At 42.9% G+C, this 24395-nt stretch overlaps 1 protein-coding gene across 1 annotated transcript; it reads left to right on the plus strand.

Annotated features, from left to right (window-relative positions):
• The first annotated feature begins 374 nt into the window (after positions 1-374).
• On the plus strand, positions 375-24395 carry LOC116530163 (cystatin-13-like). The gene is made up of 3 exons (XM_032248161.1): positions 375-655; positions 14127-14237; positions 24054-24395. Exons 1-3 carry the CDS (start codon positions 428-430, stop codon positions 24135-24137), a joined length of 423 nt encoding a protein of 140 aa, XP_032104052.1. The 5' UTR covers positions 375-427; the 3' UTR covers positions 24138-24395.

Raw genomic sequence — 24395 nt, forward strand, 5'->3', positions numbered from 1 at the left:
CTTTCATGGAGGCTCCATTTCATAGGCATGGTTGATTAATTCACCAGTTGTTGGTGATTGACTCAATCTTCGGCCCCTCTTTCCTCCCTGGATGTGGAGGGTGGGGCTGAGAGGACCCACGAGGAGTCACCTCATTAGCATACACTCGGGTGGGGTTGAAAAGGGTATATTAGAAATCACCCTTTTCAACCCTGAGTTGCTCCTGTCACATCCCAACCACTCAGGGGATTGCAAGGGTTTTAGGTGCTTCCTGCCAGAAACCTGCGGCGAAGACCAAATGTATGTTTCTAATCCTATTACATATCACCACTGTGTTAACCAAAGTTCCTTCCTTTTAATCAGCAGTGCCAAGAGGAGCCGGGGTGTCAGCATCTCTGCATCTGAAAGGATAGATGGCGCCTGGCCTGTGATCCTTGGCTGAGGCGCCATGGTCAGGCTCTGCCAGGCCCTGCTGCTGCTGGTGGCCACTGTGGCCCTTGTGTCCAGAGGAGTCCATGCCTGGGGCTCAGTGAAGATGGTGAGGACATTCCAAGATATCCCTGAAAACTACGTCTATGTGCAGCAGGCACTCTGGTTCGCCATGAAGGAGTACAACAAGGCCAGCAGGGACAAGTTCAGCTTTAGGGTGCTGAAGGTTCTAAAGAGCCAGGAGCAGGTGGGTGGGGTGCTTGCTCCTTGTCCTTTCACCCCCCACCCTCAGTGTCAACAAACAGAGTCAAATTCTGTAAAATATTTAAAGGGGTTTATTCTGAGCCAAACGTGAGTGACCGAGGCCTGTGATACACCCCCAGATGGTCCTGAGAACATGAGCCAAGGTGGTTTATAGCTTAATATTGTCCATTTTAGGGGGACAGCAGTTACAGGCATATATCAATCAATACACATAGGTGTATATTGGTTTGGTTCAGAAAGGCAGGACAACTCGAAGTGGGGGCTTCCAGGTCATAGGTGGGTTAAAGATTTTCTGGTGGTCAACTGGTTGAAAGAGTTAAGTTGTTTCCTGAAGACCTGGAATCAGTAGAAAGGAATGTCTGCGTTAAGATCAGAGGTTGTGAAGGCCGAGGTTAATCGTGCAGATGAAGCCTCCAGATAGCAGACTTCAGAGAGAATAGATGGTAAATGTCTCTTATCAGACCTTAAAAGGTGCCAGACTTTTAGTGAATTCTCTTCTGGATCAGGGAAAGACCTGGGACAGGAAGGGGATTCTCTACAGAATGCAAATTTATCCCCACAAGAGCTGGTTTTGCAGGGCCATTTCAAAATCCATCAAAGGAGTATATCTTCGGGTAAAATGCTTCTTTCAAGACCTGCTATCTGTCACAGATGCTATACTACAGTCAAGTTGGAATTTGGTATTTTATTGCTACAAAGAGTATGTTTCGTCAGTCCTAAGACCTCTGTTTTTTTTTTTTTTTTTTTTTTCTTTTCTTTTTTAAAGACCGGGTTTCACCATGTTGGTCAGGCTGGCCTTAAACTCCCGACCTCAGGTGATCTGCCCGCCTTGGCCTCCAAAGGGCTTGGATTGCAGGTGTGAGCCACCACGCCCAGCCCAAGACCTCTGTTTTAATGTTAAAGCTGGTCAGTTGTTTCTGAATTCCAAAGGGAGGAGGGTATAATGAGGCATGTCTGACCCCTCTTCCCATCATGGTCTAAACTAATTTTTCAGTTTTACTTTGGAATGCACTTGAGTGAGAGGGGGTCCATGCAGCCATCTGAGAGGTCTTAGAATTTTATTTTCAGTTTACATAAGTCAGAACAGAGCCCATTATCTGTGGATGGCTATTGAAACTAGGAATGGGAGACACAACTGGAGATGCCTTTAGCCGCAATAACAAATTCTATTTCATTGTTTGTTTTTCTGAGATGGAGGTGATACATAAAATATCCATTAAAATCACTTAAAAGTGGTATAGTCACATCAAAAAGTAGAGGTAAGAGCCCAGAAGGCAGGTTGAAGGGAGGAAGTTTGGACCATCTGTGCCTCATCAATGTGGGCTGCGGCAAGGATGGGTTAGGACACAGCAAGCGAGATGAGAAACCTCAGGTGCAGCTGATGCTGGGAAAGGCTTGACAGAAGGGAGGCTCCTCTTTACGGGAAAACCTCCACTCATAAATGTGAAAGAAATGGCCTAATTGAAATGTATGCCAGCTTCTAGTTGTATCTTCTCAGCCTCACCCGAGTCATAACTATTTCAGGAAAAGATCATCAACCAATCCTACAACCACTGGGGGAGAGTGTTTGGTGTGAACCATTGCAGGGATCAATCAGGAAATTCGATCAGCACCTTTCTCACCATATGCTTACCACCAACACCGAGACAAGTTGGCATCACATACTTCCTGACACCGTGTGTGCAGAGCGGATGACAGCCCCTGTGTATGGTATTCTTGCCCGGAATGCATACTTTGAATGTAATCAGAGGAAAAATTAGACAAATCCATAATTCAGGGCATTCTATAAGACCACTGAAAATATCAATATCATGAGAAACGGAGAAAATACTAGAAAATTGTTCCCCAGCAAAGGAGACTTGAGAAGCATGACAACTGAGTGTAGTAGTTGGTCCTGTGTGTTCTGGGGGTCAACTAGATATTCAGTCTGGCTTATGAATTTGAAAAGGAGAGCTTCGTTTTTCTAAAGGCCCAACTAGAAAATTAGGTCTTTAGAGGAAGGCCTGCCGGGTGGCCATTCTGACAGGCTGGGAGCTGTAGCCTCTGACAGAAGCTGGAAAGAGTTACTTCGAGGGGAGAAGTGTGAGACAGGAATCCATGCTGAATAGGTGGGCTAAGTATACATGTTTAATAAACTATAGGAGGAGTCATGAGTATTCATGAATGAAAAGCATATCCATGCATAATTGATCTTCATGCCTCTTCATGGGTTGCATATTCAAAAAATGATGGTATTGGCATGATCCCAAGGTGGATTTTCAGCCCTGTGATGGCAAAAACTGAAGCAGTCACAAAAACCCTCACTGTGCGCCCTCCACGTCAGCCAAAACCAGCCCAGAGATGGTGGCCACTTTTCAGGAAGGGATGCCTTGTGAAGCTGCTGAGCTGTCACATCAAAACGCAAAGAAGGAAGGGGGAGTCTGGTCTTGGCCTCAGATGATTGACCAATGGCCATAAAAAAATGAGTTGTTCATTTCTTGTTTTCCAGTGCTGATTTCTGCTTACTCCTTAGGAAATAATTCAAATTAAAGGTTAATGAGGAGGGCACACACTGAGGTATGCCTGACCTCCCATCCCATCCCGGCCGGAAGCTCAGTTTTCAAGGTTTCTCTGGGGTCCCCTTGACCTAGAAACGGTCTGTTCAGTCCATTGGAGGTTTAGGGTTTTATTTTTATTTCTCATTGGATTTATAAAGGATGTTATTAGGGCAATTGATGAGACTTTAATCTGGCCTGTATAATAGATGAGAGTCTTGTACCTGCGTTGAATATCCTGTGACAGGTGATTGTCCTGTGGTACCCGAGAAAGGACGTGGTGGAACACTGTGAAGGCCAGGGAGTGAGACCCGTCTGCTGGCGTCTGGGGAGTGAGAGGGTGGCAGAGGTGGAAGGCGACACCGAGCTCGGGCCATGGAGGCGCTGACATGAAGTGCTCATCTCTCTGCCACCTTCCCTTTGACCTTTCCTGTCCACGTGTCCAGGCTGCCAGGACACCTGCCCTGCTTTCTTGTTTTCTGTCTGACTAGGAGAGAAGGTTCATTGGGAGGCTGCATCCCCCATAGTGCTGCGACATTCAGCCTCTTCTGCACCTTGCCATGCTCTGTGGGGACTGTGGTTCCCTCTGGTTCTTTCTGTGGGTCTGGTTATGTTGCTTGTGTTCCTTGAGTGAGGACACCTGTGACCAGGAATGTGCCACCAGTGGGCCAGATGAAAACCTAAGAACACAGGCTGCCTGCAGCCCTCAGGCATGCTTAGTGCCTGTTCTCATAAGTCCCCACCCTCCAGAACTATTTCACGTTCTTGGGTTTCTCCATATCTATGCTTCCTTACTTACATCAATAAAACAGTGCTTTTGGTTTATAGGCAGATGTTTAATAATACAGTAAACCAAATACCCAGATATCTAAAAAATTATGTACCATTTTGTACTGTTTCTTGTTTTTTTTTTTTTTCTGTGAATGAATGTTTTATTTTTCAGTTCGCCGTGAGCTCTCGAATGCAGGTAGTAATTCAAAAGAATCAGGTAAAAACAAATTCATTAAGAGACTACAACACAAGTATTTAAAACTCCTTGACCTTACAGCTACAAACTGCTGGAAAAGAGCACAGAAAGAAATTTTTTAAAAATGTACCATCCCCCAAACAACACAACATCAAAGAAAAAGAAAATTCTTGGTGACAATTCAACTTAAACTTAGTAATATACACATAGGCTTTATGAAAAGAAAATAGCCATGTTTTACTGGGAGATTTAAGTTAACAATACAAAGATCTGTATCAGAGATTGGCCTGCTGCAGGCTTTTAAACAGAGTGGTTACGGAGACAGCCTGCAAAGCCTGAAGTCTTTACTACCAGGCCCTTTAAGGAAAAGTTTATAGATGCTGCTGATTCTTTTCTTTTCTTTTGGATATTTGAAACAATTTTATTTATTTTTTTCTTGACATATTAAACGTTTCTATTTGTTTGTAAGGTGCATAACATGATGTTTTGCTCTATACATTGTGAAATGATTACCAAAATCAAGCTAACGTGAGTGCTGGTACCAATCAGCACCCCATCCCCAGCAGCCTGGAGCCACAGGGCAGTGAGAGAATTCTAGTTTACTCGGCACCAGTGCTGGTTGCTTTCCCCAGGTGCACTCAGGTCTCACAGCTCACCACATTAGAACTATTTTCTTATACTTTACAGAGGAAGAAACAGTCACAGAAAGGTTTAGTAATTTACCCAGAGCCACACAGCTAGTAAGTAGAACAGCCAAGATTTAAAGCCAGGCTGAGCCAGGCGTGGTGGCTCACACCTGTCATCTGAGACTTTGAGAGGCCGAGGCGGGAGGATTTCCTGAGCCTGGGATAAGCTTGGACAGCATGGCAAGACTTCATCTCCAAATTAGAAAAAAAAAAAAAAAAAAAAGAAGTAAAAGTAAAAGAAAATTAGCCGGGTGTGGTGGGCCCTGCCTGTAGTCCCAGATGCTCCGGAGGCCGAGGCGGGAGGATTGCTTGAGTCCAGGAGATTGAGATTGTAGCAAGCTGAAGTTGTGCCACTGAGCTCCAGCCTTTTTTTTTTTTTTTTTTTATCAAAAAGGTAAAAGAAAATAAATTAAAATAAAATAAACTCAGGCTGCCGTGCTCTTCTTCATCAGCACCTGCCTCTGAACAATGCTTAACGGAGCCAAGGTGGTGAGAAAAAAGTGCATCCTCAGGGGACGGCAGGGAAGGGACTTTCAGATGGCCAGGAGTCACAGCGCCTGTCTGTGTGAAGGCTGAGGGGCTCCTCCGCAGCCAGAACGCCACCTGCCTCCTATTTCCTGAGCAAGTGGGGGTCAAGATAGGGTTAGTGGTTGCTCGGCAGCTGATGAGTATGAATTAGAGTTGTTAGTTTTTAATTGTCATTTCAGCTTAGACGTATGACTCAAATATACGTCAGTGGTTTGCAACTGTGGGTAGCTTTCGCTCCTTAGGGGAGCTTTGGCAATGCCTGGTGACATTTTTTTGTTGTCATGACCTGACGAGAGTGGGCTGCTCCTGACATCTACTGAGTGGAGGCTTGGGATGTGACCAGCCATCCTGCAATGCACAGGGGAGCCCCCAAACAAAGAGTGATCCAGCCCCAAATCTCAACATCTCTGAGGTTAAGAAACTTGATAGACAGTCACCAGAAAGTTCAAAGAGTACAACTGAAAGTTGATATCAAAAGGAAAGCAATCCCTCAATTTCTTGCATTTCCAGTCTGGCTTGTCATTCTTGAGGTCACCACTAACAGCAGTGTGCTCTGTCCTTCTAGATATTTTCCACCGACTCACATATGTGTCTGAAATATTTAAAAGCGTATTTTATAGTCATACAATTGTGCTTTATATGCTATTCTGTACTTTTTTTTTTTTTTGGCACTTAAAACATGTCTTGACAAAGCTATATAAATACACTTAGATCCACCTCCTAGTTGTATTTCATGAGATGATGTGCTGTAATTTTTTTTTTGCCCACCTCCTAATGGACCATGAGGTTTGTTGACAGGAAAGTGAAACAATGAATGTTCCTTTGTATGTGTCACTAGACACTGTTGCGGGAATTCATGCCAAGAAGAGCAGAGAGATCAAGAGACACAACAAAGTTTCTTTCTTTCTTTCTTTTTTTATTATTATATTAAGTTCTGGGGTACATGTGCAGATTTTGCAGGATTGTTGCATAGGTATACACATGCTGTGGTGGTTTGCTGCATCCATCCCCCCGCCCCGTTACCCACATTAGGTATTCCTCCTAATGTTATCCCTCCCCAATTCCCCCCACCCCCTTGTGCGGCCAAGAGAATTTCTTTATGGGAGCTCCAGCTAACGGTGGCCTTCCTGCCTGAATGGCCACCAGCCTTGAACAAAGAGAACACATTGCTTTTATACAGTTTGATGTGAGAAAACAAGGCAGGAAACCGGTTTTGGACAAAAACAGTTAATCAAGTTTTACAGTTTTGGGCTTTGTGGTCATTTGACCCTATAATCTCGCAGCTGAGGTCGGGGGTCGAAAGGTTGAGGAGGACACCCAAGGAGATCAGAAGAACAGGAATTGCCTAAGTATGTGCAGACTGCAGACCCAAAGATATGCTCTGCTGCTCCTATCTATGTAGAGGGTGGTACCAGGTCTGCTCTGCCTCTAGGTTCTCTACATACAGGTTTGATGACTAGCCGGAATGTGGGCCGTGAGATAAGCTTGCAGCTGGAGTTAGTTGGGCTGAGCTGGGAGGGGTTACTTACTTTTGCTTACTATGATTTTTCCTGATGACCTAGTCCTACTGTTAACTATTACCCATTCTATTTCAAGTCTGTCTTTAATTTTATTTTCCTCCTCAATACTGCGAGGCTAAAATCAGATGTCAACTTGACTGGATTGAAGGTGCTGGCTGGCTGGTTAAGTATTTTTTCGGGGTGTGTCTGTGAGGGTGCTGCCAGAGAAGATGGACGTTTGAGTCGGCGGATTGGGAGAGGAAGACCCACCCTCAGTGTGGGTGGGCACCATCCAGTTGGCTGCCAGTGTGGCCAGGGCAAAGCAGGCCGGGTGGGAGGGGAGGATGGCTTTGCTTGCCGAGGCTTCTGGATTTTTCCTTCCTTCGCCTGTCCTTGGACATCAGAGTCCACGTTCTTCGGCCTTTGGACTCTGAGGCTTGCACCAGTGGCTTCCTGGGACCTCTGGGCCTTTGGCTGCTCTGCCAGCTTCCTGGGTTTTGAGACTTTTGAACTTGGAATGAGCCACCGCTGGCTCCTCTTTACCAGCTTGCAAAGGCCTGCGATGGGACTTTGCACTGTAATTGTGTCAGCCAGTTCTTCCTAATAAACTCCTTTCATATACAAATCTAGTCTATCAGTTCTGTCCCTCTGGAGAACCCTGACTAATATGGATAGGTATCCTGAATTTGAATTCGTTGGTTCAAGAGTACATTTGCAAAATACTGGCAAATTGCCCCTTAAAAGAGCTAAATCACCTTAGATTTTTGGCAAGGCTGCAGGTCTGAGTACCTCCTGCCTCTCGTCTTCATCAGCTGTGGCCTCATTTTGTCTTTCAGATGTTTGCGAATCTGACAGATATAAAAATAACACTTTTAAATTCCCGTTGTAGAGTGAGGAATTGTCTTTCATTGAGTTTACCTGCAATATATGTTTACTTCTAAGAATCGTTTTCCTTTTTCTTTTGCATTGCTTGTCTTGCTCTTACAGAATTGTAGATGTTCTTTATGTACTATTCATATTAAATTGTGGTTCTCATATGTATGCCAATATTTTGTACTTGCCTGTCTGTTGCTTGTAGTTTAATTTTGCTTACAGTGTCTTTAATTTTTTTTTTTTTTTTTTTTTTTTTGAGATGGAGTCTTGCTCTGTCACCAGGCTGGAGTGCAGTGGCACAGTCTCGGCTCACTACAACTTCCGCCTCCTGGGTTCAAGCGATTCTTCCGCCTCAGCCTCCCGAGTAGCTGGGACCACAGGCGCGTGCCACCACACCCGGCTATTTTTTTTGTATTTTTAGTGAGACGGGGTTTCACCATGTTGGCCAGGATGGGCTCGATCTCTTGACCTTGTGATCCGCCCGCCTCGGCCTCCCAAAGTGCTGGGATTACAGACGTGAGCCACCGTGCCCGGCCTAAGATTTTTTTAAAATAAATATTGAAGTAATAACATTTATTTTTTCTTCCCATATGTTGTTTGGAGTTTATATCTTGCTTAAGAAGTTCTTTTCCATTCTTGAGTATAACAGTTACAATTTTTCTAAGACATTTATAATTTCAGCTCAGTAATCTATCTTGGAATTATTTTTATTTATGGTGTGGGTACTGGATCTAACTTAAACCTAACCTTGCCAGTAAAAGGCCTCTGTGTTTTGAAAAGCCAGCACACCACAGACGAAGTATCCAAATATAATTGGGTCTGTTGCAGGATTCTTGATTCTCTTTCCTTGATTAATTTATTTGTTCCTAGGTCAGTATTGTAGAGTTGCTATTGAGTAGGAAAAGTCCTTTACATTATTATTTTAAAAACCTTTTAAAAATAAGAATGTACATTTATTCCTCAAAACCTTTTTATTCCTTTTTTTTTCTTTTAACCATCATATCTCATGAGAAAAAACTTTTTATTGCAAAACCAAGACAAAAACAGAAAAGTTCATAACACATAGATGTCAGGCAGAATAAATCACTTTAAAATGAATGTTCCTGAAGTGACTCCCCGTATGGTCTGGAGAGAACATCTCACGCTCCCCTGAATTATGCATACTCCTTTTCCCTGTCCTGACCCAGAAGAAACCTTTACCGTGAATACTGCTTAAGTGTATAGCCCTTGACACCACCGCTTACCTGGTCCTTGAACTTCATAGAAGCGAGATCCCACATTCTGTGTTCTTTTGGTTTGGCTGTGTCTTTCAATATTATGTTTGTGCATTTCATCCATGTTGTGGCATGTAGCAGCATGTTCCTTTTGTTTTTACAAAATCAAATGTTTTTAAAAATAATTTAAGTATTTAAAGTATACAACATGATATTTTTATATACCTGTAGATAGTGAAAATGGTTACTGTAGTCGAGTGAATTAACATATCCATCATTACACATTGTTACCTCTTTATGGGGATCAAGATCTCCAAAATCTACTCTCTTACTAAAGATCCCAAACACAGTACAATAATCTTGACTTTGTCCTCATGTTGTACATAGGAACTCTAGACTTGTTTGTCCTACGTACCTGTGACTTTTTATCCTTTGACCTATATCTCCCCATTTCTTCCTTGACCCACTTCACTTTTTATGTGAAGTGAAATAAACCAGACAAAGAAAGAAAAATACTGCATGATCTCATTTATGTGTGGAATCTGAAAGAAGAAAAAAGCATGTTTGTTCTTATTGCTGCAGAGTATTTCATTACATAAGCACACCACCATGTATTTATCCTGCTGTTGTTGATTCATATTTGGGTTGTTTCTGGCTTTGACTGAACGAGTAGTGACACTGTGCACACACAAGTATACCTTGTGGATCCCGTGCCTTCAGTTCCAGAACACTGCAATACAGTGAATATCACACGAAAGTGAGTCACACACATAGTTTGGACTCCCAGTGCCAATAAAGTTATGTTTATACTATACTGGAGTCTATTAAGTATGCAATAGCACTAAATCTTAGTTAAAAATACTTTATTGTTAAAAATGTGAATGATATCTAAACCTTATGCCAATTGTAATCTTTTGCTGGTGCAGAATCTTGCGTCGATGTTAGTGGCTGCTGACTGAGCAGGGTGGTGGCTGCTGAAGGTTGAGGAGATGATGGCAGTTTTAAAAATTAAAAAAAATAAGGCAACAGTGAGGTTTGCCACATTGATTGACTTAATTCCTGTAGCATGGGATTGTTATAAGTAGAATTTTTGATGCTGCAAAAGAAGCAGCATTCCAATATAAATTTCCTCAGCAAGGCAATTTACTTCCATAGAAGGGTGCAGCTTGCAGATGGAACAATGGCAAGTGGACGCCTGGACAAGGAGGGGAAGAGGTACTTATGCCTGTCGGGGGTCGTCCCTACTGCTGTATCCTTCCCCTATTGGCTAGGGTTAGACCACACAAGCTAGGCTAATCCTGATTGGCTATTTTAAAGAGAGTAGGGGTCTGAGCTGGAGTGACAGGGTGGGTGGCTCTGTGGGAAGGACAGTTATGGGCAGGTCAGAGCAGGTAGCCAGGGGTGATCTAGGTTAAAGAAGGTGACTGAAGCAGGTGACCAGGATGAGTCAGGATGGAGCCGGAGCTGGGGGCCAGGGGAACAGATGTGAACTGCTGATTAGAACCGGTGGAGAAGGTTGTTTACTGGAACTACAAGGAAGTTAAACTTTAAAATAGAGAATCAAAGAATAAGAGAGCTGAACATACTGACGTACCGATTCTTGGAAGAGAAACTTGGGGTTCGCTATATCTAACATGATGGTGTTTGACGGCATTTTAGCCCACAGTAGCACTTTTTTAAAAATTGGGGTCAACCCTCTCAAACCTTACAGCTGCCTTATCAACTCAGTTTGTGTAATAGTCTAAACGCTTTGTTGTCATTTCAACAATATTCACAACGTTTTCAACTGAAATCAATTCCATCTCAAGAAGCCGCTTTCTTTGCCCATCTCTAAGAAACAGCTCCTTATCTATTCTAGTTTTATTATGAGATGGCAGCAATCAGTCACATCTTCAGGCTCCACTTCTGATTCTGGTTGCCTTGGTATTTCTACCACATCTACAATTACTTCCTCCACTGAAGTCTTGAGTCCCTCAAAGTCATTCATGATGGTTGGATCAAATTCTTCCAAATTTCTTTAAATGTTGATATTTTGATCTCCTCCCATGAATCACAAATATTCAGAATGACATCTTGAATAGTGAATCCTTTCCAGAAGGTTTTCAATTTACTTGGCCCAGATCTATGAGAGGAATCACTCTTTATGGAAGTTACAGCCTTACAAAATGTTTTCCCTAAATAACAACACTTGAAAGTTGAAATTAATCCTACAGAGGGATGTTGTATTAGCAGACACGGACACAATATAAATCCTTGTATATTTCCCCTAGAGCGCTTGGGTGACCAGGTGCATTGTCAATGAGCAGCAATACTTTGAAGGGAATTGTGCATGTGCCTTTTTTTTTTTAGCATTATGTCTCAGTAGTATGCTTAATATATTCAGTAAACCATGCTGCAAACAGAAATACTTGCATCCAGGATTTGTTGCTTTCTCATACGTAGAGTAGACTTAGCATAATTCTTAAGTGCCTTAGGATTTTCAGAATAGTAAATGAACATTGGCTCTAACTTAAAATCACTAACTGCATTAGCCTCTAACAAGAGAGTTAACCTGTCGTTTGAAGCTTCAAAGACAGACATTGACTTCTCTCCAGTTGTGAAAATACTAGATGGCATCTTCTTCCAACAGAAGGCTGTTCGATCTACACCGAAAATCTCTCGTTTGTGTAGTCACCTCCATCACTGATTTTAGCTGCATTTTTGGGATAACTTGCTGCAGCTTCTACATGGGCATTTGCTGCTTCACTTTGTACTTTTACATTATGGGGATGGCTTCTTTTGTTAAACCTCATGAACCAGTCTCTGCTAAACTCCAGCTTTTCTTCCACAGCTTCCTCACTTCCCTCAGCCTTTATAGAATTAAGGCTAGTTAGGGCCTTGCTCTGGACTAGAAGACTAGACTTTGGCTTACGGGAATGTTGTGGCTAGTTTGATCTTCCATCCAGACCATTAAAACTTTCTCTATATCACCAATAAGGCTGTTTTGCTTTCTTATCATTTATGGGTTCACTAGAGTAGCACCTTTAATTTTTTCCAAGAACTCTTTCTTTGCATTCATAGCTTTGTTAATTGTGTTTGGTGCAAGAGTTCTAGCTTTCAGCCTGTCTTGGATTTCAACATGCCTTCCTCAGTAAGCTTAATCATTTCTACCTTTTCATTTAAAGTGAGATACGGATAACTCTTCTTTTCACTTTACAACGAGGCATCAGGAGGGTTGTTAGTTGGCCTTATTTCAGTATTACTGTGTCTCATAGAATGTGGGGGCCCAAGGAGAGGAGAGAGATGGGCAGCAGCAGGAACACACACATTTGTAGATTTAAGTTCACAGACTTATATGGCCATGGTTCATGACATAGTGCTTCAAAACAATTACATATTAACATCAAAGACTCCTCATCGCCAATTACCATACAGATGTAATGAAAATTAAAAAGTTTGAAACATTGTGAGACTTGCCAAAATGTGACACAGAGAAAGGAAATGTGCATTTGCATGTTGGGGACATGGCACTGATATTGAGACATGGCGCTTGACTCGAAGTTGCCATAAACCTTCAATTTGTAAAGAACACGGTATCTATGAAGCATGATAATTCCAAGCTCGACAAAATAAGGTGTGTCTCTGTTTGTACATGTGTGTGCCTTTGAAGTCAGGTATACATCCAAAAGTGAAATTGCTGAATCCAAGGGTGTGCACATCTCTCTCTGACCTCTAACCCAAGATTTAAAGGGCTCATATGAGTAGGTCAGGTCAGCCAAGTCAATCTCCCTATTTTTGAATTCAGCTCTTCCCTAGAGGATAGTCTAATCACAGAAGTAAAATCCATCCTGTTCATAGTCTCGTGGATCCCACAGGGCATACAGAACATGGAGCAGGACTCCTGGGGGCATCTTAGAATTCTGCACAACACATTCCTTTTGTTCAATGCCTAGGAAACTTTTCTAGAATTTCTAAAAAAATTGTAAGGGTTTTGTCAGTTGTCTCCGGGACAGTTACTGTGCTTAACTTGGTCATTCTCTTTAATATGTTCTCTCCCCCAAGTCTTGTAAACCTTGTTTTCTTGTTCATTTTTCAATAAAGTCCCTTTGCCATTGAACTGCTCCATTTCCCCAAGAGGCTCTCCTTGAACGGAAAGGCTGCTAGTGGCTTTGTGGCAGGTAGAATGCCCCCAGACGCAGAAATTTTGGAGGAATCTGCATTTCAATAGGGTGTGGATACTAAGATTGGTAAAGAATAGGAGATTTTAGAGAGCCTCAGTATAAACACACACTAAGCAAGTTCCAGCTCTGGGTCATAGTTTTATTTCCTCAATATCTATTGATTAGGTGAAGCACTGATTGTTAATCACACTCTGAATGAAGAGACCACCTAAACAGGCTTTGTGTGAGCAACAAGGCTATTTATTCATCCAGGTGTGAGTGGGCTGATTCCAAAAAGAGGGATTTAGTAGACGGTGGTGGGATAGGACCTGGTTTTATAGGTTGGGGGTAGGTAATGGAAAGGGGGGGGTGGTGTCACAGTGTCCAATGTCACAAGGTTGACTCATCAGTTGAGGCAAGAAAAATGGTAGAATTTTGCCAGGTCGGTTAATCAGATCACAGGGTCCAGTGTCACAAGGTCGACTTATCAGTTGAGGTAGAACAATGGTGGAACTTTGCAAGGTTGGTTAATCAGGCACTGCAGGAGCTAGCTAATCTTCTCCTTTTGTGGTTTTCTTGTTATCTAATATTATCTGGCTCCGGGGGGCCATGTGGAGGTGTACGTGTGGGTCACAGGGTCACCATGGCTTGACTATGGTGTAGTCCATGGTGCAGTCAGTCCAAAGAACCTTGCACTGCTGTTTCCCAAGCTCCAACAAGCAAACTATTAGCCTCCCCAGGAAAATACTTTTGGGAGAATTGTTTCCTTGCTTTATTTTGGAGACAGTTACCATTACTTTAAAATTAAATACTATGATGAGAGAGAGACTGAGATATCAAGGCAAGAAACCTTCCAAATTACCCAAAAACTTCTGACAGAAAACAGTTGAAGAGGGAGAAGGCAGAAAGACATTCCTAGCCCTGAGTAGTCAATGACCTATTTATTTGCTGGAGATGACAGTTGATATTATATATTCTTTTATGATATATGATTTTTACATTACTCTTTGACAGGTGACAGATAGTTTGGAGTACTATATTGAGGTCAAAATTGCCCGAACAATTTGCAAGAAAATTTCAGGAGATGAAAACTGTGCATTTCAAAAGGACCCCAAAATGCAAAAGGTATGTGGCTGAGACAAGGGGAAACTCCTTGCCTGTTAAGATTTGTATACTAGATCGTATTCAGGACTGCAGATGATGAGGTTCTAGGCACAGAGCATCATTTCTACCATATTGCTGATGCCAGCCTTCCCCACCTGAAAGTTATGGGATCTCTGGGGTGTTGCTTTTCTAGCTGGAAACCTCTACAGCTGGTGGCACCTTTGCCCAAGTTCTTGTCCTGCATCTGGAAAGAATGAGATACACAGACAAGTGGGGGGTGGGCAAGATGAAGAGGAGCTTCACTGAGTGTTAGAACAGCTCAGAGAAACCACGTGGTGGGTAGCTCCTCTGCAGTCAGCTTGTCCTGAGTGTTCAGCTCTCAGCAGAGAAGGCAGTTCCTCTCTGCAGCTGGTCATCTGGTAGTCTTCCCAGCTCTCAGCAGAGAGGAGAGCTCCTTTGTGCAGCTTGGCTTTTATGGTTTTCAGAGGGGGGAAATGTGTGCTTATTTGTCCAGAGCAGTCGTGGGTGGGCCCAGGAATAAGTACAAGTTCCCCCTCTCTGGCCTGCAGGACTGGCAGGCCAGCCAGAGGCCCCAGGCCCTCCTCAGCCTGAAGGCGGGGCTTCACCTGGGACACACCCCCTTCTGCCCAGGAGGCTGTCTGCCTCCCACCCCCCTTCATGGCCCAGGCTATTCATAACAAGGGGCTCCTGCAGGCCAGTGCTAAGCTGTCTTCAGCACCCCTTCATCCTCAGCAACCCCTTGTCCTCCCTCCCAAGGTCCTTGGTGCCCAAGGATTGGAGGAGGCCAAAGCAACAGGGGCCAGAATATTACAGCTGGCCTGAGCATGCACACACCTGGCTGGGTTGTGACAGCTCCAGGCTCTGCCCCAACCTTGCTGGATGGTCAGAGCAGGCGCCAGGAGCGGGGAGAGGCCAGGCAGTGTGAGCAGGCATCTCAAAGCCTGTGGCAGGGAGGGAGGCCTTCCCAGGCCTCAAGAGCACAGAGATGCCCAGGTCTGCAGCTGGGCTTGGGCAGCTGCAGCTGAACCTAGGGGCTCCTGCCCCTCACAACTCAGAAGCTACGGGGTTTCTGCTTGTCCTCGAGTCCTGGGGCCACCTCCCTGCTCTAGCCGGTGTCTTGTCAGTAGCCACTCTAGATGTGCCGCTGCTGCCATCACCACCACCAACGCGCGCGCACACACACACACACACACTCTCTCTCTCTCTCTCTCTCTCTCTCTCTCTCTCTCTCTCTCTGTTAGTGGCTTAAAGTAAAATCAACTCATTATTTCTCAGTATTCTGCAATCTGGGCTGTTTTCTGCTGGGGCAGGAATATTCTAGATAGCTGCTTTACTCATGTGTCTGGCACCTCCACGGGAATGGCTGAAACAATGGGGGGCTTGCCAGGCATCCACCCCATTGTGCTCAGGGACTCCTCATGGAGCAAACTTGTAGAGTGATCCAGTCAACCTGGTTTGTCAAAGACTGTAGGCTTTCCTGGGATGCAGGCCTTTCGGTACTAAAACCAGGGAAATTTTGGCAAACCAAGATGGGTTGGTCGTCCTACACTTGGACATTCTCACAACATGGCGCTTCCAGAAGAGTCAAAATTCTTAATTAGCTTCTAAGAGGAAGAAGCAGAAGCTGCCAGCAAAACTGACAGAGAAGAAAGTGGTGGCCGCCATCTTGGTTCACTGCCCACTCCGGCACCCTCTGCTGAGGGGTGCTGGCCTGGTAGAAGGCACAGCCTGACCTTCCCTCACTGCAGTCCTTGAAGAGCATTTTTCTCCAGCTGGGACTCCACAGGCCTGTGATTGCTCTGAAGCAGGGGTTGTTGCAAGCAACGCTTCTTGGCTAATTCTGATACCAGTGGGTTAGGGGAGATCCCCACATGCCGGCGGGACCTCGGCCCTGGGTGGTGTCTAGGCTTATGACACCCGCATAAGGAGGAATTCAAGGACAAGTTTGAAAATACTGAAAATACTGAGACTTGTTGCAAAGCAAAAAGAACACACTCAAGAAGGAGGGAGTGTGGGTGTGTACTGGAGAGGGTCATGTGCGACGGGGTTTGGTGCTCCGACCTTTGTGGGTTTCTTTAACCAAGGGGTGGAATATTCACGAAAATTCCTGGAAAAAGTTGGAGATTTCTTGGACCGATGTGCCACCCATTTTTACATCAAATACGGGTGTTTCCGGAGCTCCATGGTGCTGGTGGGTGTGTATTTAGTATATTAATAAGCACATAATGAAGGCCTAGGGGAAACTTAAGTCAAATCCAGTGTGCCGTGTTGGGCCCAGTCAGTTTTAGCCAGCTTGGTCCACACCCTGGTTTTCAGGATGTTATCAGCCCCTAGCTTCTGCAGCTGTTTCAACAGTTTCCTTTTGCTGGTCATGCAAAGCTACTGCCTGGAGTTTCCTATTCTCCTGCAACCACCCTATGGTATTCCTTTCTCAATCCCACTAGTCCAGCTGCTGCATGGAAGTCCTACAAGGCTCTGGAACTGTCCCAAGACTAGCCCAAAGGCCCTGCATGCTTCCCATAGTCTCCGAGGTCCAGGCTACTGCTGCTTCAGAGCAAGATGGGGGACAACCTCAGCCAGGCCAGGGTGTTGTCAGATGGGGACCGTCACTAAGGCAAGTTAATCGCAGAGGAGCAGGAGTAATACAAAATTCCCTTACTCTCCTGGTATTTGATTAACAGGGATACATTTCAGATGTAAATTGAATATTTAAAAATATATATAAATATTTTCTAAAGGTATATTCTCATAAACATGTAAGTGGTAACAGTGAGATCATGCCCCTTGGACTCCTGGATGATGCCCCAATTCTGCCCCCTGCCCAGGAGTTTCCACTGGGATCATTTGTGTGGACAGCTTTAAGATAATTTCACTATAAATTTACATAAATGACATTGTCTTTTTTCTCTTTCCTTTTTTATTTAAACAACTGCTGACACGTAGTGTGTTTTTTGACAACTTTCTCTTTTTAACATTTGTCTTGGTAATCTCATAGATATTTTTTCCAATTTTTTTCTTTCATAAATGGAACTAAATTGAAAATCCTTATGTGTTTCTGTGCCTTGTGTATTTTTAAATCTATTTACTAAACACCTAAAGCAGGCACAAGACATGGATTGGCAGAATTCGTGGCAGATAAGTGATTGGCAAAAACTGCTCAGACATAATGCCAATTAAAAATATCCTCATATTTAGGCGGGGCGTGGTGGCTCACGCCTGTAATCCCAGCACTTTGGGAAGCTAAGGCAGGTGGATCACCTGAGGTTATGAGTTCAAGACCAGCCTGGTTAACAGGGTGAAACACCATCTCTACTAAAAATACAAAAATTAGCTGGACGTGGTGGCACATGCCTGCAGTCTCAGCTACTTGGGAGGCTGAGGCAGGAGAATCACTTGAACCTGGGAGGCAGAGGTTGCAGTGAGCCGAGATTCCACCACCGTACTCCAGCCTGGGTGACCGAGTGAGACTCCATCTCAGAAAAACAAAACAAAGCAAAACACCTTGTATTTCAATGAAGAGCAGACGTCACAGCAGAATGCCAAGTGCAAGGGGGTGGCTAAATCTAGAGTGAATTCTTGTAAAAGATTAGGAATAATTTTAAATTAAGTGATATTTCAAAAATCCAGGAAAGTACTAAGAATGATATATCTAATGCCCATGTGCCTACCGTACAAATTTTATCATTTTATTACATTAATTTTAGATATCTATTTTCTAAGATTTATTTTTATTTATTTTAAAAAATAAATTTTATTGGGTATATCACATGATAATATGTGATTCATATACCTAGTAAAATGGTTACCGTAATGAAGTAAAATAACATATCCATAATCTCCATAGCTATGCATTGTTTTTGTGACATGAACAACTCAATCTAGTCATCTAGCAGAAATCCCAAATTTAGTGTAATTTAAATAACTATAATAATGTACATTAAATCTCATCCTGCATCTGCCCATTTGTAACTTCTTGCCTGTATCTCCCAACCCGCACCCCAACTGCTCTGCAGATAACCATTATTTTAATCCTTTCTCTGTATGTTTGACTCTTATTTTTTTAGATTCTACATATAAGTATGATGATTCGATATGTTTTTTTCTGTGTCTGCCTTGTTTCATTTAGTTCAATGTCCTTCAGCTTCATCCATGCGGCCAATGACAGGATCTCCTTCTTCTTGAAGGCTGAATAACATCTCATTGTGTGTGTACTGCATTTCCTTTATACATCCATCTGTTGATTAGGTTGTTTCTACATGCTGGCTATGGTGAATAGTGTTGCAATGAACACGGGAGACACAGGAGTGCAGGTATCTTTATGAGGTGACGATTTGCTTTCCAGAGGGACTGCTGAGTCACATGATAGTTCTGTTTTTAATTTCTTTAGGAAGCTCCATACTGTTTTTCATAATGGCTGCACCAGTTTACAGTCCCAGAAATAGTGTACGAAGGCTCTCTTCTCTCCACGCCCTCACCAACATTCTTTATCTCTTGATTTGGATCATAGCCATCCTAATGAGTATTGTGAAATATTTATTTTAAAAAGTGAAACGTTGCACATCTATTGTGCTCCCCCGTCACAGATAACCACTCTTCTGTCGTTGGTGGGTAACATTTCTTCCTATGTTTAAAAACTTTTGCCTCTGTAAAAGAATTTTGTGTGCTTTTCAAAATTTACATGCAATTTGGAACTTTTCTTTTGGTCTCAACAATATATTTTGAGATTTATCCATGTTGGTACAATCTACTATTATTTAATCATGTGGAATGATTTTTTGGGCCACTTGATGCATCTAGAAATAGGCCAAAAATCATTTTTATTATTGTACATTAAGCTATGATATAACTACATAATACTGTATTTTACCATTCCCTATTTTGAACACTTTTGACTGTTTTCAGTTTCTCGCTCTATTTTTAATTTTATTTATTTACTTTTAGAGACAGGGTCTCACTCTGTCATCCAGGCTGGAGAGCAGTGCCATGACCTTGGCTCACTGAAGCCTCAACCTCACGGGTGCAAGTGATTCTCCCATCTCAGCCTCCTGAGTAGCTGGGACTGCAGGCATGCACACCACACTTGGATGTTTCTAGGTTTTGTTTATAAGACTTGATTTTTAATATCTTGCATAATGTTTATATTTTTTTGGAGATGTAGGTCTCCCTATGTTGCCCAGGCTGGTCTCGAGCTCCTAGGACCAAGCAATCCTCCTGCTCCAGCCTCCGCAAGTGCTGGGATTACAGGAGTTTTTCAGTTTTAGCAGTAATGCTTCAGTGAAAGTCCTGATACATGCCCACTGTGCCAGGAAGCGAGAATCTCCACAGAGACAGCACTGGAGTGGGGCTGCTGTGTCCCGGACCATGCACAACTTCCGCTGCAGTGTGGCGGGCCATGTGTGATGCCTGGCTCCACGTTTACTCACCAAAGTGGTTAAACCAGCATAGCTTCCATCAGTGGTGTGGGTAATTGTTCATTTTTCCACAGCCATGCCAGCACTTGGTGTTAGGAGTCTTAAATTTCTCCAGTGTGATATATGTGAGGTGTTATCTCCTTATCACTTCACCTTGCCATCTCTCTAATTTGTAGCAAGGTGGGATGTTTTAATATTTCTAGGTTTTATTTATAGGATTTGCTTCTTAATATCCTTCATTCTAGAGCAATCAGGCAGCCCCTGTTGGGGCTTAGTCCTTAGGTGGAGAAACAGCTAACATACTGCGACTCCCTGAGCTCACTCTCCTCCAGCTGCCCACTTTTCTGATTTTATCCCCTGTTGGCCAAACTCAACCGGAAGCCAGAAGGTGCCCACTGACACTGTCCTTGGTGGTAATAGGACAAGGGTGCCCATTGGCACAGTCTACAGAGGTCAGAGGATAAGGGTGTCCATTTGAGCAACCCCCAGAGATCAGAGGGTATGGGTGCCCACTGGAGCTGCCCATGGAGATCAGAGGGCAAGGGTGCCCATTGGAGCTGCCCATGGAAGTCAGTTTTCCAAGGCATGCCAGGTAGAGACAGAAGAAGTGCAGGCCTTCGGGGACAAATGGAGAAAATTCAGCAGAGGGGCGGGGGTGGAGATGTGTGAGCCGTATGAGTCAATTAGTATTCTATTGAGATATCTCAAACAAGAGATGATGTTAGTTAGGTTGGGGAAGTGCTTAGATTCTGGGTCTGTGAAAGCTTGTTCAGAATTTGCTGATAGATTAGCCAAGGACTATGAAAGGAGGAAACTCAGGATGGCTTCGGGTTTGAGAGGTTTGGAGGTGGTTTACTGCCTTGGTTTTCTCTTACGATTGCATCCTCTATCTTGAGTGCTTGGCACTTGATGAACTTTTATTCATTTGCCCCCATCTATTTCTTACCATGTGGAGATTTTCAGCTGTCTCTTCCCTTGAATGGGGCCCTTTCCTGTTTCATAAAGCTCCTATAGATTGGACCCTGTCTGCTTTCTTGGTTTATTTACTGGTATTTAGGAAGGAAGAAAGTGTGGCTATCTGGGATCCTTGGAAAATAAATTTTAAAACAATATTATTTTAAAATAATTATTAGCCTGATTCATTTAATGTAAAAAATTTGGAAATTTTCAAAAATATTAAGCATTTTAAAATCAACTATAAATACCCTTATATAAAGCTTACCACTGTAAATACACTGGTATATATTTTAGTTTAAAAATATTTTATATTTATATTTTTTGTAGTTGAGAGCATAATAAGTACTGTCTCATGGTCTGGATTTTCATTTAATAATAAGTCCTAAGCATTTCCAAAACTGTAAAATTATTAGAGAGCATCGCGTAAGGAAACTACTCAGTATTATTTTATGATGCTTTCATATATTATTTAGCTAATTCTGATAATTGATGATTTAAGATTTCCCCTAATTTTTAGCTGCTTTGGACAGTGCTATAACAAATAGTCTTATTTCTTTGTGTGTGTAGGTCTGATTATTGTTCCCTTATAGGGACTGTTCTCAGAAATTGAATTACTTATCCAGTATTTTGTCAGCACTTAAGGATCTTAATATACATTGCTAACATATCCTCTAGGATTGAGCTTGATAATTGAGTTATTCAGGTAATGTGTTTCCTGATGACTGTTTTCTGTCTACTTTGGCTGGTCCGGAAGTTAAGCAGCTGCTTAGTCAACCCTCTGGTAAACCCGATGCCCACTCTCTGTCTTCACACCATTGGCACACACAGGCTTCCCCAACCCTAGATCCCCCTCCTGCCCAGGGGCAGAAGTCTGGACTCCGTTCTGCCATGCCCTGTCTGAGTTTCTGGTTTTGTATACTATTTTCTCCCCCAAACTCTTCCTGCACCTTTATATCTTATACAACTTCTTCCCTACTTGATGCTGTCATTCAAGTTTACATTGACTTCATGGAAGTATTCTTTACATTTTTATTGTAAATGAAGATTTTAGAGAGAGAGGAGGAAAACAGTGTTCTCATTGCCATGCAGGGAGCCTGAAACCCACAGGTTCTATAGGACTGTGGGATGAGTGCTACTTGTCTCCTTCCAGTCCTCCAGCTGCAAGCTTTTCTCCTTGGTTGCTGGCAAATTTTGGTTCCACAAGGTGTGAAGGACCTAGTACTGTTCTTGCAATGTTGCCTTCCCTGGGTAGAACTCTCTGTGCAGCATGAGGTCTCCGCAGACTACAGGGAGTCCATGAGGCTGGATGAGGGCCAGGGCTGGAGATGGGGATTTTCCAATAATAACCCATCCTTGTGCTCTGACCCTTGCTCTCCTGGAGTGAATAAAGCCACACCCACGATGGCTCAGATCACAGCACGTGAACTGATGAGGACTCCTCTGGTGAAGGGGCTGGGTCCTCTGTTTTATTATTATTATTATACTCTAAGTTCTGGGGTACATGTGCAGATATTGCAGGATTGCGACATATGTATACGCATGACATGGTGGTTTGCTGCCTCCATTCCCCCGTCACCTATATTAGGTATTTCTCCTAATGTTATCCCTCCCCTAGGCCCCCACCCCGCAACAGACCACAGTGTGGGATGTTCCCCTCCCCGTGTCCATGTGTTCTCATTGTTCAACACCTACTTATGAGTGAGAACATGTGGTGTTTGGTTTTCTGTTCTTGTGTCAATTTGCTAAGAATGATGGTTTCCAGATTCATCCATGTCCCTGCAAAGGATATGAACTCATCCTTTTTTATGGCTGCATAGTATTCCATGGTGTATATGTGTCACATTTTCTTTATCCATTCTATCATTGGTGGGCATTTGGGTTGGTTCCAAGTCTTTGCTATCATTGATGGGCATTTGGGTTGGTTCCAGGTCTTTGCTATCATTGATGGGCATTTGGGTTGGTTCCAAGTCTTTGCTATTGTAAACAGTGCCACAATAAACATAAGTGTGCATGTGTCTTTATAATAGAATGATTTATAATCCTTTGGGTATATACCCAGTAATGGGATTGCTGGGTCAAATGGAATTTCTATTTCTAGATCCTTGAGGAATCACCACACTGTCTTCCACAATGGATGAACTAATTTATACTCCCACCAACAGTGTAAAAGTGTTCCTATTTCTCCACATCCTCTCCAGCATCTGTTGTCTCCAGATTTTTTAATGATCGCCATTCTAACTGGCGTGAGACGGTATCTCAATGTGGTTTTGATTTGCATTTCTCTAATGACCGGTGATCATGAGCATTTTTTATATGTTTGTTGGCTGCATAAATGTCTTTTTTTGAAAAGTGTCTGTTCATATCCTACCCCCACTTTTTGATGGGGTTGTTTGTTTTTTTACTGTAAATTTATTTTAGTTCTTTGTAGATTCTGGATATTAGCCCTTTGTCAGATGGGTAGCTTGCAAAAAATTTTTTCCCATTTTGTTGGCTGCTGGTTCACTCTAATGATAAGTTTCTTCTGCTGTGCAGAAACTCTTAAGTTTAATTAGATCCCATTTGTCTATTTTGGCTTTTGCTACCATTGCTTTTGGTGTTTCAGTCATGAAGTCCTTGCCTATGCCTATGTCCTGAATGGTTCTAGGGGTTTTATGGTATTATGTTTAAATATTTAATCCACCTGGAGTTAATTTTTGTATAAGGTGTAAGGAATGGATCCAGTTTCAGCTTTCTGCACATGGCTAGCCAATTTTCCCACCACCATTTATTAAACATGGAATCCTTTCCCCATTGCTTGTTTTTGTCAGGTTTGTCAAAGATCAGATTGTTATAGATGTGTAGCATTACTTCTGAGATCTCTCTTCTGTTTCATTGGTCTATATCTCTGTTTTGGTACCAGTACCATCCTGTTTTGATTACTGTAGCCTTGTAGTAGAGTTTGAAGTCAGGTTGCCTGATGCCCCCAGCTTTGTTCTTTTTGCTTAGGATTGTCATGGCGATGCAGTCTTTTTTTTTTTTTTTTTTTTTTGGTTGCATATGATGTTTAAGGTGGTTTTTTGTCCAGTTCTGTGAAGAAGGTCAATGGTAGCTTGATGGAGATAGCACTGAATTTATACATTACTTTGGGCAGTATGGCCATTTTCACAATGTTGATTCTTCCTAACCATGACCATAGAATGTTTTTTCATCTGTTTGTGTCCTCTCTTATTTCCCTGAGCAGTAGTTTGTAGTTCTCCTTGAAGAGGTGCTTCACATCCTTTGTTAGTTGTATTCCTAGATATTTTATTCTCTTTGTAGAAATTGGATCCTCTGTTGTCTGATGGAGCGTGGCTGACTCAGACAACCTCTTAGCCCTGCTGAATCTAACTCCTACCCGGAAATAGGAATTTCTGCTTTTGTTTCTTCTTTTTAAAATAGAAGCTGACGAATTTGTTTTTGTCTCTTTCAGATGGTTTTTTGTACCTTTATTGTTGCATCCAAACCATGGAAATTTGAACTCACCATGCTGAAGAAACATTGCAAAGATATGTAGGGATCTTCTAGCGTGCTCTGCCACACTCATTTCCATTTTAAAGAGGAAGAAAAGACGCTTGTAAGAACTGGAACAACACAGTTAACCCATTGATCTCATTTGTTTGGCCTTTTTGCTTTTGTGTTCTTCGTGGGCTGATGTTGAAAATTTGTGGTGTGTTTTGACAGCATTGCACAGCCTATTCTAGCTGAATACTTCACCTACTAGCTGGGATAATCTGCTACCAATAAATGGAAGCTGTTTCTACACCTCACCCAA

The sequence above is a fragment of the Sapajus apella genome, unplaced genomic scaffold (genome assembly GCF_009761245.1).
Source record: "Sapajus apella isolate SASKATOON/1434 unplaced genomic scaffold, GSC_monkey_1.0 scaffold65, whole genome shotgun sequence".
Classification (NCBI taxonomy): domain Eukaryota; kingdom Metazoa; phylum Chordata; class Mammalia; order Primates; family Cebidae; genus Sapajus; species Sapajus apella.

What these genes read in the sequence shown, in the direction of transcription:
- LOC116530163 (XM_032248161.1), top strand. Translation starts at nt 428, where the DNA reads ATGGTCAGGCTCTGCCAGGCCCTGCTGCTGCTGGTGGCCACTGTGGCC. An exon ending in TTCTAAAGAGCCAGGAGCAG is followed by an intron (nt 656 to 14,126) that starts GTGGGTGGGGTG and finishes ACTCTTTGACAG; the next exon opens with GTGACAGATAGTTTGGAGTA. An exon ending in AGGACCCCAAAATGCAAAAG is followed by an intron (nt 14,238 to 24,053) that starts GTATGTGGCTGA and finishes TGTCTCTTTCAG; the next exon opens with ATGGTTTTTTGTACCTTTAT.